At 42.6% G+C, this 16,934-nt stretch overlaps 1 protein-coding gene and 1 long non-coding RNA gene across 2 annotated transcripts; both read left to right on the plus strand.

Annotated features, from left to right (window-relative positions):
• The first annotated feature begins 235 nt into the window (after positions 1-235).
• On the plus strand, positions 236-3,223 carry LOC133451193 (uncharacterized). The gene is made up of 4 exons (XR_009783154.1): positions 236-366; positions 2,602-2,653; positions 2,915-3,002; positions 3,078-3,223. It is a non-coding gene; the product is annotated as an uncharacterized LOC133451193 (long non-coding RNA).
• Positions 3,224-8,403: 5,180 nt separating this feature from the next.
• On the plus strand, positions 8,404-15,174 carry ciz1b (cdkn1a interacting zinc finger protein 1b). The gene is made up of 8 exons (XM_061730282.1): positions 8,404-8,599; positions 9,933-10,027; positions 10,717-10,810; positions 11,031-11,135; positions 12,109-12,264; positions 12,350-12,404; positions 14,015-14,136; positions 14,244-15,174. The coding sequence occupies exons 1-8, from the start codon at positions 8,438-8,440 to the stop codon at positions 14,301-14,303; spliced, it is 849 nt and encodes a 282-aa protein (XP_061586266.1). The 5' UTR covers positions 8,404-8,437; the 3' UTR covers positions 14,304-15,174.
• Positions 15,175-16,934: the final 1,760 nt, after the last annotated feature.

Genomic DNA, 16,934 nt, shown 5'->3' on the forward strand with positions numbered 1-16,934 from the left:
TGAGTTGATACTTCAACTTCTACAGGAGTATTTTTAAACTCTAATATCTATACTTCTACCTGAGTAATGAATGTGAATACTTTTGACACCTCTTATAATATATCAGAGACTTGTTGCCCTGTAAACGTGATGGGTTAGTGGATGCTGCACTTCCTCCTCCTGTCCTCTAGAGGGCGACAAAGCGGCGCCAGTGCAACAACCAGCGGCGCTCGGTGCAGCTTCCGCCGAGCAGGAAGGAAAGCCAAATAAACCATAATAAACACATTCCCATCATTTATTTTAATCTGGTTATCACACCGAGTTCACCTCTACGATCCAGCTGACAGAGAGGCACTGATAAAGTTACGGAAAACATCTTATTTATTGGTAGGTCTTGGGGACTGGTGTGTGAGAGTATGTATGTTGTATGTTACTGTTTTGTGCTGTGTTGTATGTTTTTTGTTGGACCCCCTGGAAAACGAGATGATTCATCTCAAGGGGCTATCCGTTAATAACATTTACAGAAATTATTTGTCTCTATCTTTTAGCGCTATCGAAAACGTCTACCGCACCAGATTCCCCTTTAAAAAATCCAGTTAATTGTGTTCATGCCCAATAAAAAATATTGTGTAACATATTCTATTAAAGAGGATCACATAAGGGCGTGTAAAAAGCCCAACTTTCGTTCGGCTTATGTTTCAAACACACAGATGATTGAGTGTGTCCACTGTAAGCAGAGGTGGGTAGAGGAGCCAAAAATTGTACTCAAGTAAAAGTACTGTTACTTCAGAATAATATGACTCAAGTAGAAGTAAAAAGTAGTCGTCCAAATAATTACTGGAGTAAAAGTAAAAAAGTACTTGGTGAAAAAACTACTCAAGTACTGAGTAACTGTTGAGTAACGTCTGATTTATTTTTTTAACACAACCATTCAAACAGACAAAAGTACAAAATAATCATCTTCGGGCAAATTAAATCAATAAAATAATAAAATAAATTATAGAAAAGAACTTAAATTAAAATAAGCTTAAAGTAAATTTAAGTACTTTATTAAATAAAAAAATAACAGAATAAAAAAATAAATTAAGCACAAGTAGCACAAAATTTCAAGCCTTTGTACTTTTCTTTTTTAACCAGAACTAGAACAAGCCCATAAACTCATAGAAACTCTGTGTGTGTTTGAGTCTGTGTAAATGTGACAAAACATGCAAAAACACATTTTTTCTCAAAGAATCACTCAGTGATGTCATGAGATTGACGCGTACGCGGATAAAAGGGATAAAAGAAAAGTAACAGCTCAACGTAGCCTAATGTAGCGGAGTAAGAGGAACAGTTTCTTTTTCACAAATCTACTCAAGTATATATATCTTTATTTAAACTCGAAAATCATTGAGGGCGAGCCCTCATTCACAATGACGTAGAGCAATACAAAAGTAAAAACAAAAAACAACAAAGACAAAAACAGTAAGTAAAAGTAAAAAGTATAGTGATTCAAAACTACTCCTAAAAGTACAACATTTCCCAAAACGTACTCAAGTAAATGTAACGCAGTAAATGTAACTCGTTACTACCCACCTCTGACTGTAAGTGTGAATTGATGCGGAGGAGGTGATTCTCCGCGGGGAACCGAGCTGCTGGCTGGTTTAAAAATCCAGATTTTTCAAACGGAGCTCTTCATGAAGTTTACCATCATAAGCTGAAGAGGAGTTTTAAAAACCATTGTTTATTGTCAGTTGAACCTAACTTGTGAGCTATCCTTTGAGAGAGCTGTTAATTTGAATGTCTGTATATTGTTGTATTCAGTACTCAAGTTGTAAAAAAAGATCAGGGGGGATGGTGGATTTTATCATATGGGGACAGATAATTTGTGCTGATTACAAATAATATAATATATTACAAATAATAGCAGTGACCAAAACACCTGCAGAAATACTGCAGGAATGACATAGCAGCAGTTAAATGCAGCCTTCTGTAAGCTTTAAATATCCACTGGGCTTACATCAAATACATCAAAACACAACAATAAAAAACACTTTTCTGAACTTATCAATATGACTCTGTCCTTCACAGGATAAGTAACATGGATCACTGCAAAAACTCACAATCTTAACAAGAATATTTGTCTTATTTCTAGTTAAAATGTCTCATTTTAGTAAAAAAAAATCTCATTACACTTAAAACAAGACTCATCACTGGAAAAACAACAACTTTCACCTGTTTCAAGTAGATTTTCACTTGAAATAAGTAGAACAATCTGCCAGTGGAACAAGATTTTTTTGCTTGTAATGAGACGATAAATCTTGACCCACTGGCAGATTTTCCTACTTATTTCAAGTTAAAGGCTACTTGAAACAGGTGAAAATCGTCAAATAAGTTATTTTTCTGGTGATGAAATGTTGAAATAGCAGTAAAACCACATTCATTGATGAAATGACATAAGGGATGGAAAGGGGGGATGGCAGTTTTACTGGGGGGATGATTTGGACCGTTTTTATCTTAGGGGGGGATGCCATCCCCCCTCATTCCCCCTCAACTCCAGTACTGGGTATATTAGATGATGAACTGATGTGTTGTTTATAAATGATAGTTAACCAGGTTTAAATGAGATTCTGGTGTGTGCAGGTGTGGAGAGGTCAGAGGTCATCATGGTGAAACGGACGCGGTGGATGGACAGGTGAGAACCGAGCCATCTTCAGTTTTTAGTTTATCACGTCATCCTTACGACTGCGGTTATTGTTATTGTTTTTTTTAATTGTTTATTGTTTATTGAGATCCCCATTAGCTGCAGCAGAAACTAAAGCTATTTTTCCTGGGGTCTTAACAAAATAATGCAATACAAAAGAAAACAAATAGAGAAAAAAAAATACAGAATAAGAGCAAGAAGAAGAAAATAAATAAATAAATATATATATATATATATATATTGTTCCCGCAGGTGTTTCCGAGCTGCTGCACGAGGCGGCGTGGCGAGGGTTCAGTTTCCCATGGGTCCTGTGCAGAGAGCCGCGCCGCCACCTCAGCCGGTAGCTAAACAAACACAACTCTCCAGCTGAGGCCGCCGGCCCGGCGTCAGTAACGCCCCGGTGCTCTTTCTCCAGGTTTCAGGTACAGGGAGCTCTCCTGGCCAGCCCAACTCCAGCTCTGCTACTGCACAAGAACAGAGAGGACCCGAGGGGGGGAGCCACGCGGGAGGCCCGGGACCTGATGGAGGCTCGGGAGAGACGGAGCCAAAGAGAGTGAGGCAGGACGGGTGAGTTTGGTTTGAACACAGATGGAGAATCTGCTGTCATGGGAGCAGACGTCACACCATGTTGCTACACCCTCTGTTACTATGGTGACCAGGGGCCACATGTACAAAGAGGTTGTGGATTTCAACGTGAATTTGTGCGTGGAATTCTTGTGAACGCAAAAAAAAAAATCCGATGTTCAAAACTGTGCGTACGCCCAAATCCACGCAGGTTTCTTTGAACATCACAATCAACGTGAAATTGAGCGTATATGCAGGAGAAGAAGGGCAAATCCCAATACACCCCCTACTTTCTACCACTAACCCTCCCTCACTACCACTACCCCTAAAAAAGAAGCCACAGATTTTAGGGCACTTGAATTCTTCCCAGGGGCCTGTCCCAATACACCCCCTACACCTACTTTTCAGCACCACTCCTAAATTTTGCTTGCTACGTCACTGCGTGGTTTACGTTCGGGTACGTAAGCGACTGCGTAGTTACGTTTGCACATACGTCACACCATATCAGGAAGCTGAGAGATAAAAGCTGTTTTAATTTCAGCTGTAGCGCTGTTAATATGCCACTTTATTAAGTTTTAATATTTTTTCAGGTGTAAAAGTAACCGTTAAGATCCCCAACCTGGGCTCAGTTTATCCAAATAACGCCTGTTAAGAAATTTGACCCGATGTTTTCGGAGATGAGAACAGCCGCCGGCTCGGAGCAGCAGCAGCAGCTCAGGGCCGGAGTATAGACGTGATCGCCGTTGTCCCGGGGGAGAAACCTGCAGCTCTGTGGAGAATTACCGCTGAATATTAAATCATTTAGAAAGATAAATGTTGGTTTAATAGATGAAATCTAACAGTTGTAGCTACGCCTGTTAAGGAATTTGCTCCAAAATTTCGGGATGATGATGCCTGCCGGCTCGGTAGCTGATTTATGGTTCCACGTTAAATCGACGCAGAGCCTACGGCGTAGGGTACGGTGTACTGCGCGCGTCGCCGCGTAACCTACGGCGTAGGCTCTGCGTTGGTGTAACGCAAAACCATAAATCAGCCTTTATTCTGGCGAGGTTTGAAAAAGACTTCGCAACAACGGGCAAGCAAGTGATTATGTACATTCACTGAGTGAATATTATGAAAGTTAAATATATATTTCTCGCTAGAAATGTAATCAAAACGCATTTTTATGCAGAAACTAACTCAAAATATTGATTTTATTCACTAAAAAATAAGAAATGTCCGCCATGTTGTTTTTTTTTATTCAGTCCGCAAATGACGACGAAAAGCATTCTGGGAAATTTTTCTGGCCCTAGGTCAACTAGTGAGGATCTGAAAACCCTCGCTCTGTAGGGACAGATTCATACACACTAGCCCTCGTTTTCCCCACTACCCCTACATGCAAAGAGGAATTGGGACACCACTACCCTCACGGGAACGCGTAAAATTTAGGGGTAGGGATGAAAAGTAGGTGTAGGGGGGGATTGGGACTGGGCTCAACACTCCTCCCTGTTTCCCCCCTCAAGTAGATATATTTGAATATGATACTGAGGATAAATATCCAATAAAAACCGCTCATCCTAACAAGGAACTTGGAAAAACAAGTGATTAAGCATAATGTACATGTGTATTGAGTATTATACATTGTGGAGGTTCCCGATCACCTCTTTCATAAGTAGAACAATGTGAACAACATAAACTTATATTTAAAACATGAAGCATCCCGATCTGATTCCTCTGCTGCAGAAATAAAGACAAGTTGTTCCAATGTGAGAAATAAAGAACAAAGTTGCTGTAACTCGGAGTGTTGCAGCCGCAGGAGGAGAGACCGGTCCGGGTCCCGGTCCGGGTCCCGGCCTCCACCACCGGGGTCACATCAGTTCGTACAAACCAACCTTTCAGTGACATGTTATTTTTATTTCAAAAGAACTTTAGAGAACCGGTTCTTTAATGTTTGTCTGTTCAGACACAGTTATTGGATCTGGCTTTTATCTCAAGTAGTCGTCCCATACGGTCGTCATGGCGACTGAGAGATTTTACCTTTTCTTTTTTCCTTTCTATTCTTTTGCTATTGACTGATTTGTTTTGGTGATTTTGTATTGAGGGGAGGATTTTTTATAAGCCCTTTGGGCTTCTTTTCCTCTCCTGCACAAATTATTTGTCCTTGTATGATAAAGAAAATTATTGTGTCATGGCCCAAATCCAGCTCTGTCCCTGCAGATGTTCCCAAAAACCTCCGTTGGGGAGTCTACATGTCTCCCCTAAATTTGGAAAATAGTACATCCAGCTGCGTGGAAATTTCATTCCAACTATTGTGGTGGAGCTGTAATAACTTTCTGAAAAACAACGATCATCCTTATCTGTGGGAAATGGACCTTTGGGTCTGCACGGGCCCATTTTAAGGATATATCTCTTGATATTGGGATCCGCAATGTTTTCAGAATAATTTGCCTGATCAGTTGGAAAACGCAAATATGCGTCTAGCTTGGGCAATTTGACTTTTTCTTGCTCCCTTTTTTCTTTCTCTTTGCGTTTTATCGTGTTTAGGCTGCAGGATTACTGCTCTGTTGACAAGTGGTTGATGATGACGTTGATAGACGGCTGTTGATGACGAACCATTTTACCCAAAATACATTTGGAAATTCACTTGCAATTTTTGTTTTAATGTTAGTGAGTGTGAAAATCTCAGCACAACATATGATACAATAGAGTAGTAAATATTATTATTTCACTATGTATTTTACAGTCATATAATTCAGGCAACAGCTCAAAAAACCTTGTTATTAACACTAACCTACATCAAAAAATCAGGGCTCTAACAGGAAATAGTTGGTATTCTAAACCCCTTCATATGTCAGCATCTACAGGGACACTGCTATGACTGTAATAGTGTTTTAAACTGACAGGTTTAATAACTTGTTCTCCACAGAACAGAGGAGGCTGCCGTTCTGACCAGTAGAGTCCCAGTTCCAGGGTCATGTGATCCAGCAGGAGGTGCGTATGCGTCGGTGGTGTTGCAGGGTTACAGGACTCCGGAGTTGCTGATCAGAGGTCTGTGTTTCACCAGAGGTTCCCGGTCCCGACCAGCAGGGGGCAGCAGAGCGCAGCGAGGACAGCAGCCGTGCAGCCGAGGTGAGGACGGGTCACCAAACCTATGGAGGTAGATTTGTGTCTTTAATTATTCAATCAAAAAAAAGATTGCTTCAATCAAAAAATATATTTTCAATTAAAAAAAAAATGTGTCTGGGCAGCTTCACGCAGGTTTTGCTGGCGATCATAACTTGCTTGTCAGAAAGACGTGGTTGGTGTAGTAGACACTTGTCACTCAAACATGTCTGACCAATGGGGAAGCTCCGCCCACTGCGGGATGTTTGTGTCGAAATGATTCAATCAAAAAAAAAAAAGACTTCAAAACTTTTTTCACTTCAATAAAAAAAAATCACTTCAAATAAAAAAAAAATAATTTTCAATCCAAAAAAATGGTTCAAATGCAATTTTTTGGGTCTCAATTATTTTTTTTGATTCTAACACTTTTTTTCTTTGATTGAAAAAGTTTTTTTTATTGAAGTTATTTTTTTTTCATTGAAAATATTTTTTTCCTTTTTGAAGCAACTTCTTTTTTTGATTAAATGATAAAGACACAAATGTCCTACCCATAATATGGCCCAAACACAAAAAAACACTACTTCAATCAAAAAAGTTGCCTTCACTTCTATCAAAGAAAACATTTCCAGTCAAAGAAAAACAGTGTTCAAATGCATTTTTTTTGAGTCTCAAATATTGTTTTGCATTCAAACAGTTTTTTCTTTGATTGAAATCATTTTTATTGATTGAAGTGATTTAACTTTTTAATTGAAAATATATTTTTTGATTGAAGCAATCTTTTTTTTGATTGAATAATTAAGACACAAATCTACCTCCATACAAACCCAAGGGCTCGGTCACGGGACTCACACTTTTAAGGCCCGTTTTTCTCAAGTGCCGACCGTCTTGCGGAGCAAAGATTTGTTGCAGTTCCCCGACTGGCCACTAGAGGCTGCATGAGTGAGTAACACACCGCTGACCTCCAGGTTGAAACGTCCAACTTTAGAGCAGAAATGAACATATTTACTGTCTAGTTCGTGGGTTCTGCCACACCAGGAGGGTTTATGTAAAGGATTTAGCATATTTACAGAATGATTGACAATCATCTCAGCCAATGGCTTTTACCAACCCACCATCGGCTAAACGCGGCGGCCGTTTTTGATTTCATGGTCGAGTCAACGTGTTGAACGAGTTGTCCCGCTGGGGTTGGGCTGAAGGAGCCGTGGTGCAGTGGGCGCGCTACTCACTTTAGCTCGGGGTCCTGGTGTGGCTTTAGACCCGTGCTCTTTGTACGTTTTGACCGTATAGAAACTTAATTCTCGTCAGTTGTGTGAAATAAGACCTGGAAACAGACATTGTGGCATAGAATTGACAAATTGGTTTGATTCACCGTACGAATTGTTACAGATTACTTTTGTAATACTGTATTTGACCCGGTCTTTGTACGTTTTGACCGTATAGAAACGTAATTCTTGCCATTGTAAGAATGAGATGAACCTGCTGTACTCTACTGACCTTACTTTTTAACAACTTGTACTTTTTATTATTTTACCTTCTTTTTTTTAATTTTATTTGTTATTTACTGTTTAATTGTGTCTTGCCGCTTTTAATGTTGATGTAAAGCACTGTGAATGACCTTGTGTTGAATCCTCAACGCCTGCTGTCCTGGAAGCGCCAGGCGTTTCTCCGCCTCAGCACACCGGACTCTTGTGGAGCTGTTGATGGTAATCTGTTCATCTGAATCAGGTCTGTTGGAGCAGAGAAACGTCTTTCACATGCAGGACAGCGGTGCTCCAGGACCAGAACAGCTCCACCCTGCTTTGGCTACTTATGGCACTTTTGTAGGTGCTAGTGGAAAAGTGCCATTACTGCTGTCTTTACTTGACCCGGCCTGTGGACGAGGACCAGACCGGGCACAGTCATCCTTATTGGAAGATAATATGGCTTGATTCAAATCCAGATCGGTTGTGCGTGAAGGTGGTGTTGCTGATGTGAAGGTGGTGTTGCTGATGTGAAGGTGGTGTTTCTAACGTGAAGGTGGTGTTGCTGATGTGAAGGTGGTGTTTCTAACGTGAAGGTGGTGTTTCTAACGTGAAGGTGGTGTTGCTGACGTGAAGGTGGTGTTTCTAACGTGAAGGTGATGTTTCTAACATGCCGTGGTCCCGTGTGCAGCTGCAGAGCGCCGGCTCCCTGAAGGTCACCATCCAGCAGAGCAGTGAGAGCAGAGAGTTCGGCCAGAAGGACCGGCCGGCGGGCAGACAGAAGGGTGGGCTGCGCTGCCACGTGTGTAACCTCACCTGCCGCTCTCTGCAGGTGAGTGACCCGACGCAGAGCTGCTGCTTTAAAACATCCAGTACATTTGCAGTGGAGCAGGACGTCCGCAGCTGCAGGAGGAGAGACCGGTCCAAGTCCCGGGAGGAGAGACCGGCCCAGGGGCCTCATGTACAAAGAGTGCGTGGATTTCAACGTGAATCCGTGCGTGGAATTTTTGCGTACGCAAAAATAAATTCAGATGTACAAAACTGTGCGTACGCCCAAATCCATGCAGGTTTCTTCAATCAGCGTGGATTTGAGTGCACATGCGGGAGCACAACACTCTGCCCTGTCTCCTCCCTCAAATACATACATTTGAATATGATCATGAAGATAATTATCCATTAAAAAACGCTCATCCTAACAAGGAACTTGCAAAAACAAGTAAAACAAATTAAAAAAAAAACATCGGCTGTGAGCTGGAGACAGTCCTGTCAAAAGTTGAGGCCTGGAAAAAATAATTTATTTGGAGGCATTTCTTCCGATTTCAGCTGCATTGCATTATGGGTATTGTTGTTCTTTGCTTTGTGTTGCGCTCCGTGAACAGTTGTGGTTTTATTATGATCGTAAGGGTTTGTGAATGTTTATGGGCAGCGTTAGTGCATCATTACACTCTGCTTTTCTTGTTTGTATTTTAAGAACCGACACCAGAAGTTGGTGGATGAAAAACGGCTCCTCGTTCCACTTTACTGTCACGCGTATTATATACTGACGGATTAAGACCAATATACACGTTTATTGAGTCTTACACATTGTGGATGTCCGCGATCACCTCTCTCATAAGCAATATGAACAATATAAACTTATATTTGAAACATGAAGCATCACAATCTGATTCCTCCGCTGCAGAAATAAAGACAACTTGTGCCAACGGGATTATCAAGGTGCAAACGTGAGAAATAAAGAGCAAAGTTGCTGTAACTCGGAGTGTTGCATCCGCAGGAGAGAGACCGGTCTAGATCCCGGTCCATCACCGGAGAAACACTTTCTGGATCCTGCAGCACCTGCAGCCGACTCCATATCAGACTCTGAAAGTCGCCTAAACATCCAATAGCAACTTTATTCATATATATTGCTGAGTCACATCAGTTCGTACCAACCAACCTTTCAGAGACATGTTAGTTTTATTTTAAAAGAGAACCAGTTCTTTAATGTTTGTCTGTTCAGACACAGTTATGGGATGTTTTAGTTAAGGCCACGTCTCCCAGACTTCCATATCCCTCTTCAGAGAGCACGACTGAGGTCAGAGCTCCCGTTAAAGGATAAGAAGCAGCACTCACATCACATGACCAGGGGGCGGGGCCTCAGGGGTTCAATCATGTGTGTTTTCCAGGTGTTCCAGGAGCACATGTCTGGACGAGAACACATGACCAAGCTGCAGGAAATTACCAATGGAGTCCACCTGAACACACACACTACGCTGGACAGGTACGCACACACACACACACACACACACACACACACACACACACACACACACACACACACACACACACACACACACACACACACACACACACACACACACACACACTCATACGTGCCTGGTGGACCAGCTTTTGGAGGCAGGATCACGTGACTGTGGTACATGCCAACCAGAGATCACGTGACCCGTCAGGGGACTTGAGTTAGTTCTGTGTTGCTGGTTAGCTGTTTGATAACCCTCGTTATGGGCAGAAATATGTGCCACTAGAAAGTGAATTTGAATAATTTATATTTGAATTTGAATTGCCCAACTTGAATAATTGCATAAAAAAACTGAATCTGAATCCCATAATTTGAATTTGTATTGTTTTATTTGAATCATTGCATTGAAAAACTGAATCTGAATAGCATCATTTGAAATTGAATTTATTAGTTTGGAATTTCTATAAACTTGAAACTGAATGTAACATTATGAAATTGAATTCAATTGTTCTGAAACTGTATTTGATCCTCCTGAAAATTCAACTCTCTTTATACTTTCACATTCAGTTCTCACAATTCAAATTCAGTTCTTGCAATTCAATTTCAATTTACTGGAGTTACTGTGCCAGACATCCGGGTTGTTGAGGAAGAAAGGCTGTAGCCGTGGCTGTAGCCGTGGCTGTAACCGTGTTCTGTGTGTGTGCCTGCAGGGGGCGCCGGCCTCAGCCACAGCGCTGGTGTGACACCTGCCAAACACACTTCAGCGGCGACGTCATCGTCCATCGACGCACCAAACAGCACAAGGTGAGACGGAGCGGACGGGTGTTCAGCACACCTGTCAAGGTTTGGATTTAAAGATTTTGCCTGGCCCAAATACTCTTCCGTAAATATGGGAGGACGGCGGGAAAGAGGGGTGAAATACTGTAGTTTCCCGGCAAAACGGGAGACTTGACAGGTGTGGTGTTGGGCGATGAAGCTGAAGAGTCTTCCTCAGGCACATCTGGGTGTGTGTGTGTGTGTGCAGGTGTGTAAGCAGCTGGGCCGGCCCTTCTGTCCGGTGTGTAAACGACACTTCAGGACCCCCAGGAAGTTTGTGGAGCACATGAAGTCTGAAGAGCACAAGCAGCAGGTCAGCAGCAACCGCTCCAAGCACACACACCAGACACAGGAAACCCACAGAGAGACTCGTACCCAGTACTGGAGATGAGGGGGGTGAGGGGGGATGAGGGCGGATGGCATCCCCCCGGAAATAAATATGGTCCAAATCATCCCCCCTGTAAAACTGCCATCCCCCCTTTCCATCCCTTATGTCATTTCATCAATGAATGTGGTTTTACTGCTATTTCAACATTTAGTCATCACCAGAAAAATAACAATTTTCACCTGTTTCAAGTAAATTTTCACTTGAAATAAGTAGGAAAATCTGCCAGTGGGACAAGATTTATCTTCTTATTACAAGCAAAAAAAATCTTGTTCCACTGGCAGATTTTTCTATTTATTTCAAGTGAAAATCTACTTGAAACAGGTGATTATTGTTGTTTTTTCCAGTGATGAGTCTTGTTTTAAGTGTAATGAGATTTTTTTACTAAAATGAGACATTTTAACTAGAAATAAGACATATATTCTTGTTCAGATTGTGAGTTTTTGCAGTGATCCATGTTACTTATCCTGTGGAGGACAGAGTCATATTGATAAGTTCAGAAAAGTGTTTTTTATTGTTGTGTTTTGATGTATTTGATGTAAGCCCAGTGGATATTTAAAGCTTACAGAAGGCTGCATTTAACTGCTGCTGTCATTCCTGCAGTATTTCTGCAGGTGTTTTGGTCACTGCTATTATTTGTAATATATTATATTATTTGTAATCAGCACAAATTATCTGTCCCCATATGATAAAATCTACCATCCCCCCTGATTTTATTTTTGCAACTCGAGTACTGGTCGTACCACTAGCAGGAGTTCCAGGTAGACTCTTCAGACCCGGGCCGTTGACGCATGGCCGGGACCATCCCAGAACCACGCCGGGACCACGCGGGGCCACAGTAGACCCTTGGATCATGGAAGGAGCAGGAATCAACGTGTTGTTTTCCCTGGTCACCTGGCAGGTTCACCTGGAGGACAGTCAGGAGGAGGAGCTGATCACGGTGGACGCCGTTGGCTGCTTCGAGGAGGAGGAGGAGGACCAAACTGAGGTAGCTGATGAGGAGCTAGAACAAGAGAATGAAGGAGAAGAAGAAGAGTCAAATGCAACAGAGTCAGAGGTTGGTTCTGCTTCAGTCTGCAGGTTCTGGAAACATCTGAACAGGAACTGGACTCAGGTGTGACAGCTGTTTGTGTTTGATGCAGATACTTGATCCAGAGGAGGTGGACGGAGGCGAGTACAACCCCCATGTTACCTACGGTAGGTGGATCCGTGGAGATGGTCTCAGAGCCTTGTCTTGGGGGGTTGAGGGGCTGCGGGGCCGGATCAGGAACCCGGATTTGGGGCCGGCACAAGCCTCCATGGGGCCCTAAGCAAAATGAGATTTTGGCGCCCTCTATTACTGCCAATAATACTGATTATTGATCATTCACACCCACTATAAACTTATTTCATGTTCTTCCCTGTCATTACAAATACACTTGTAAAACTAGATGTAAGAACTTTTTGTTGTAGTTAGATTGTAATCCACAGTGATTAAGACCATGGAAGCTACAACAGATTAACAAACTTGCAGAAAATTCTTTCAATGAATATTTTACAAAGTCAGCAACTACTGGCCACACAGAGAAGCAACAGGTCAAAGGTCAGAGAGCTGCACAGTTGCATCAGTGTTGTTTCCATCATCCTACTGTCAGCCTGGCAGGTTTTTACCATCTATGGTTTTTAATCTGAAATGGAGCAAATTCAGCTACAAGAGCGGCCTGGGGTTGATTTACACTTAATATTTAAAGTGATATAGTACTAAGTGTGATACTGAGTGTCATCTACAGTGTAGGCTACTAAAAGAAACAAAATAATCAAATAGATCATTTATAAACCATTTACTGTAAACACGTTATCTACTTTATTTTTGGTTTTAAATAAACTGCAACAGCAATGTGCAACAACAATTTGAAGTGGAACAACAACAATTAAGTGCAACAACAAAGTACTACAAAAACTAGAACTATAATTAAAATCACTCAACTTAGATAAACAGAACCTCATCAATATGTTCTCCATATAAGAATAAATTAAATGTACAAAAACAGACATTATTAAATAGAATAAACAAATAAAATCAAACAAATAGAGCCGAGAGGCAGTAGTCGTCTACTCTAGTCTGTTAACATAATATTGTTAAAGTAAAAATATTAATTATTGTGTTTTTGTACAATAACATACCTTTGATAATGTATGAATCATCACTCACACATAAAAAAATCTTTTTATTTTTTATTTTATTTTCTCTTGGGGGCCCCTAGTGGTCCCGGGGCCCTAAGCAGCCGCTTAGTTCTCTTATGCCTTGGGCCGGTGTTCTGTCAATCCTTGCCACCTGCCGAGAAATGCTACTTTGTGGTTCTGCGCATGCACACAGTCGATTTTCAAAGTTTCCAATCATTTCTTGCACAATGTAAAATAGATAATATGGGATGTTGAGTATTTGATCCTTCAAAATACACGACCCATGACATGAATTGCATTACAATTTGTGAACATTATACGATAAAGAGGAAAAAAACAACAATTCTATGGCTTTATTTGATATTCATTCAGTCATTTGCCTTTATTTAACCAGGCAGGTCATTAAGAACATTCTTATTTACAATAACGGCCTGGCAAGAGACAAGGACCACTTGAGGGAAAAGGACGTGGGCCAGGGAGTAAAACACAGTAAAATTGTAGCTCTACAAAGGTAGAAAACCATTAGGTAGCATTTTTTGGCAAAGCAGCAGAAATTGGCAGAACACCGGTTCTGCCCAGCTCCATCCAAACGGAGGAGCTCTGACCTCAGCGTCTTGAACAAGAACAAACTCTTGTCTTGGCAGGAAATCGGTTTGTGGTTCCTGTGTGCGGCTTCGTTTGTCGACTCTGCAACAAGTTCTTCTACAGAGAAGCTACAGCTCGACACACACACTGCAGGACACACACACACTACCTCAACCTGCAGGTAACACACACACTACCTCAACCTGCAGGTAACACACACCTGTTAGTGTTCACTCTGAGCTGACGTCACGCTGCTCCTAAACTAACGCCTCATGTGCATTTGTTTAGAGACGCAGAGCTCAGAGGAAGACAGATGAGGAGGAAGACGACGAATCTGCCCCCACCTGACCTGCCTACACCATTTCCCATAATGCATTGTGGCACCAGGCGTCGGCCTGGTTCTCCGTGAGTGAGAAGTCGCCAGGTGGGCCCGGGTGAAACGGCTGGACGTTACTGACACCCAGTGGCCGCTGCTGGAACTGCAGCTTCCTGCCAGACTGGTGTTAAACGTTAGATTTAACGTTAAAGGAGCATGAAGCTCCTTTTAAGAAATGAGACTCATTAGCGCCACCCTTCACCACGACGGCCGTCGGGGGTACTGCAGCCAACAGTGAAGCCGGCACGGGAGAACGGGGAGAACGTGCATGCAGCGTCATGTGACGTCACATCTGCAGGACAGCGCGGGAAATTCGGCCCCAGCACTGCAGCACATTTTGCAGCACACAGCCTGTTCAAGGCAACGGAGAGATACACTAGAGGGCTCATTCTTTTTGGTTTGGAACGCTTCATCTGACATTATTACTAGAAAACTTACACATTTTTTTCATAAATTCTGCCTCAATCCTGCCTCAAGCTCCTTTAAAGGAGCACACAGTGGCGGAACATATCCGAGCCGGGCCTGGGGGCAGGGCATATGACGGGGCCCTTAATTCAATCATTTTACATTTTTTCCCTAATTCTTAAATTTGTTAAAATAATAACACAATTAATAAATGTATTTATTTATTTTTTCTTTTTGTTCAGAATAATTATGTTAACTTGCAGCAGGGTAACTGTGAACCTGTCGTTTCTCGCTGCAGGAACACACTTTAAAAAGGGTTTGAAAGAAAAGAAAAGGTGAAATATTTAAGATTTTGTTTCTACAAAGGGTCATTTAAATTTTGAAACCTGTTTTGTTGACCTTTTTTTTAATAAATTATATATATTTTTTCGGACTTTATACATCTATCCCAGCAAGTTATTCATCGCACACAAGCCACACTATTTGACACACAATCCAAAGCGTTTGATTGTATTTATCAGCACCACAGATAGCGGAAACCCACTTCAAATAATGATATAGCATGACAAATACAACAAACCACAAGAACAACAAAAACATAGCCTAATAAAACGAATACCGGTACATTTCAGACACAAATTCAGCGCATTTGTAGGAGTTCAGCCTAACTGGTATCCTCCAGATCCCTCTGAAATCACTGCAGCAGGTAGGGAGGGGGCGGCTGGCCAAGCGTCAGCCATGGCTCCCTAATATCCCTATAATCATCGCTACAGCCGAGACACAGAGAGGGAAATAAGCTCGGCGGCCGGGCTACTATCAACAATTTACCACAAACTCACATTTTCTTGCTGCCAGTGTGTGTGTCTGTGATTATTATACCTGTAGCTACCTGTAAACCTGTAAACCTGCTCCCTGAGCAGGGTGCAGTTTCTGGACCCGGGGATGAATCTCTGCTAACAACGTCAGGTTCATCTTCCACAGGGGGAGGATTAGGACCAACAAAATATGCGTCTAGCTGGGCAATTTGTCTTTTTCTTGCTCCCTTTTTTCTTTTTCTTTGCGTTTTAAAGCTCCACTTTTGTGTTTCTAACTCCCGCTCATGTTTAGACTGCAGGATTACTGCTCTGTTGACAAGTGATGGATGATGACGTTGATAGACGGCTGTTGACCAACCATTTTACCCAAAATACATTTGGAGATTCACTTGCAATTTTGGTTTTAATGTTAACTGTGAGTGTCAAAATCTCAGAACAACATATTATGCAATGCTTTATACCTAATATGAACCAAGTGGTGCCACAAAAAAAAATGAAAAAAATTGTTGCGGGCGCTGGGGGAGTACCCCCCCCCCAGTCTCCCCTGAAGCCCCGCCAGAGGGACTACACCAGAGTTTTCTGCTCCAGTTTCATCACAAATTCATCAGAAGACATCAAAAATAAATGATGAAAACACCTGAAAATGTTATTTAATAAAACCAAAAAAACAGATCACCTGTTCTGAGGCAGTTCATTGCGTTTGGATGAAACCCCCCTGTGACACGACCTTTTCTGAAGAAGTTTCAGAGCTGTTTAGTCCGACTGCCCAGCGACATGTTGGTGGGAGCTGGCGCTGCAGAACCCTCACCCGTCCAAACATCCATGGAACGAGCAGGTGTAGAAGCTGAAACACGCCTGCTGCGGTTCTGCTGCTGCAAGCCGGTTGATCTGGCTGGCTGTGCTCGTGCTAACAGATGCTGATCAAGTCCATAAATGGCCGCATGAATGACCAGAACATTTGCAACAAGTGCTGCCAGAGTTGAAACAGCAGATGCTGGTGGGCCTAGACTAGACTCACATGCCGAGAAGCCTGGCTAACTGGGTGACCGTTACCGCTGGCCACCGCTGGCTCCCACTAGCCGCAGCCGGTTACCGCTGGCCACCGCTGGCTCCTGCTAGCCGCAGCCGGCCACTGCTGACTCCTGCTAGCCACTGCTGGCTCCTTCTAGCCACTGCTGCCTGGCTACCGCTAGCCACTGCTGGTTCCCTCTGGCCACCGCTGGCTACCGCTGGTTCCCTCTGGCTACCGCTGGTTCCCTCTGGCTACCGCTGGTTCCCTCTGGCTACCGCTGGTTCCCTCTGGCCACCGCTGGTTCCCTCTGGCTACCGCTGGTTCCCTCTGGCCACCGCTGGTTCCCTCTGGCTACCGCTGGTTCCCTCTGG

The sequence above is a fragment of the Cololabis saira genome, chromosome 9 (genome assembly GCF_033807715.1).
Source record: "Cololabis saira isolate AMF1-May2022 chromosome 9, fColSai1.1, whole genome shotgun sequence".
NCBI classification, from domain to species: Eukaryota; Metazoa; Chordata; class Actinopteri; order Beloniformes; family Belonidae; genus Cololabis; species Cololabis saira.

Bases quoted from the DNA above. Each gene is read 5' to 3' on its own strand.
- ciz1b (XM_061730282.1), top strand. From the start codon at position 8,438: ATGCCGTGGTCCCGTGTGCAGCTGCAGAGCGCCGGCTCCCTGAAGGTC. The intron at 10,028-10,716 runs GTACGCACACAC...GTGTGCCTGCAG, and splicing joins ACACACACTACGCTGGACAG to GGGGCGCCGGCCTCAGCCAC. The intron at 12,265-12,349 runs GTTGGTTCTGCT...TGTTTGATGCAG, and splicing joins CAAATGCAACAGAGTCAGAG to ATACTTGATCCAGAGGAGGT.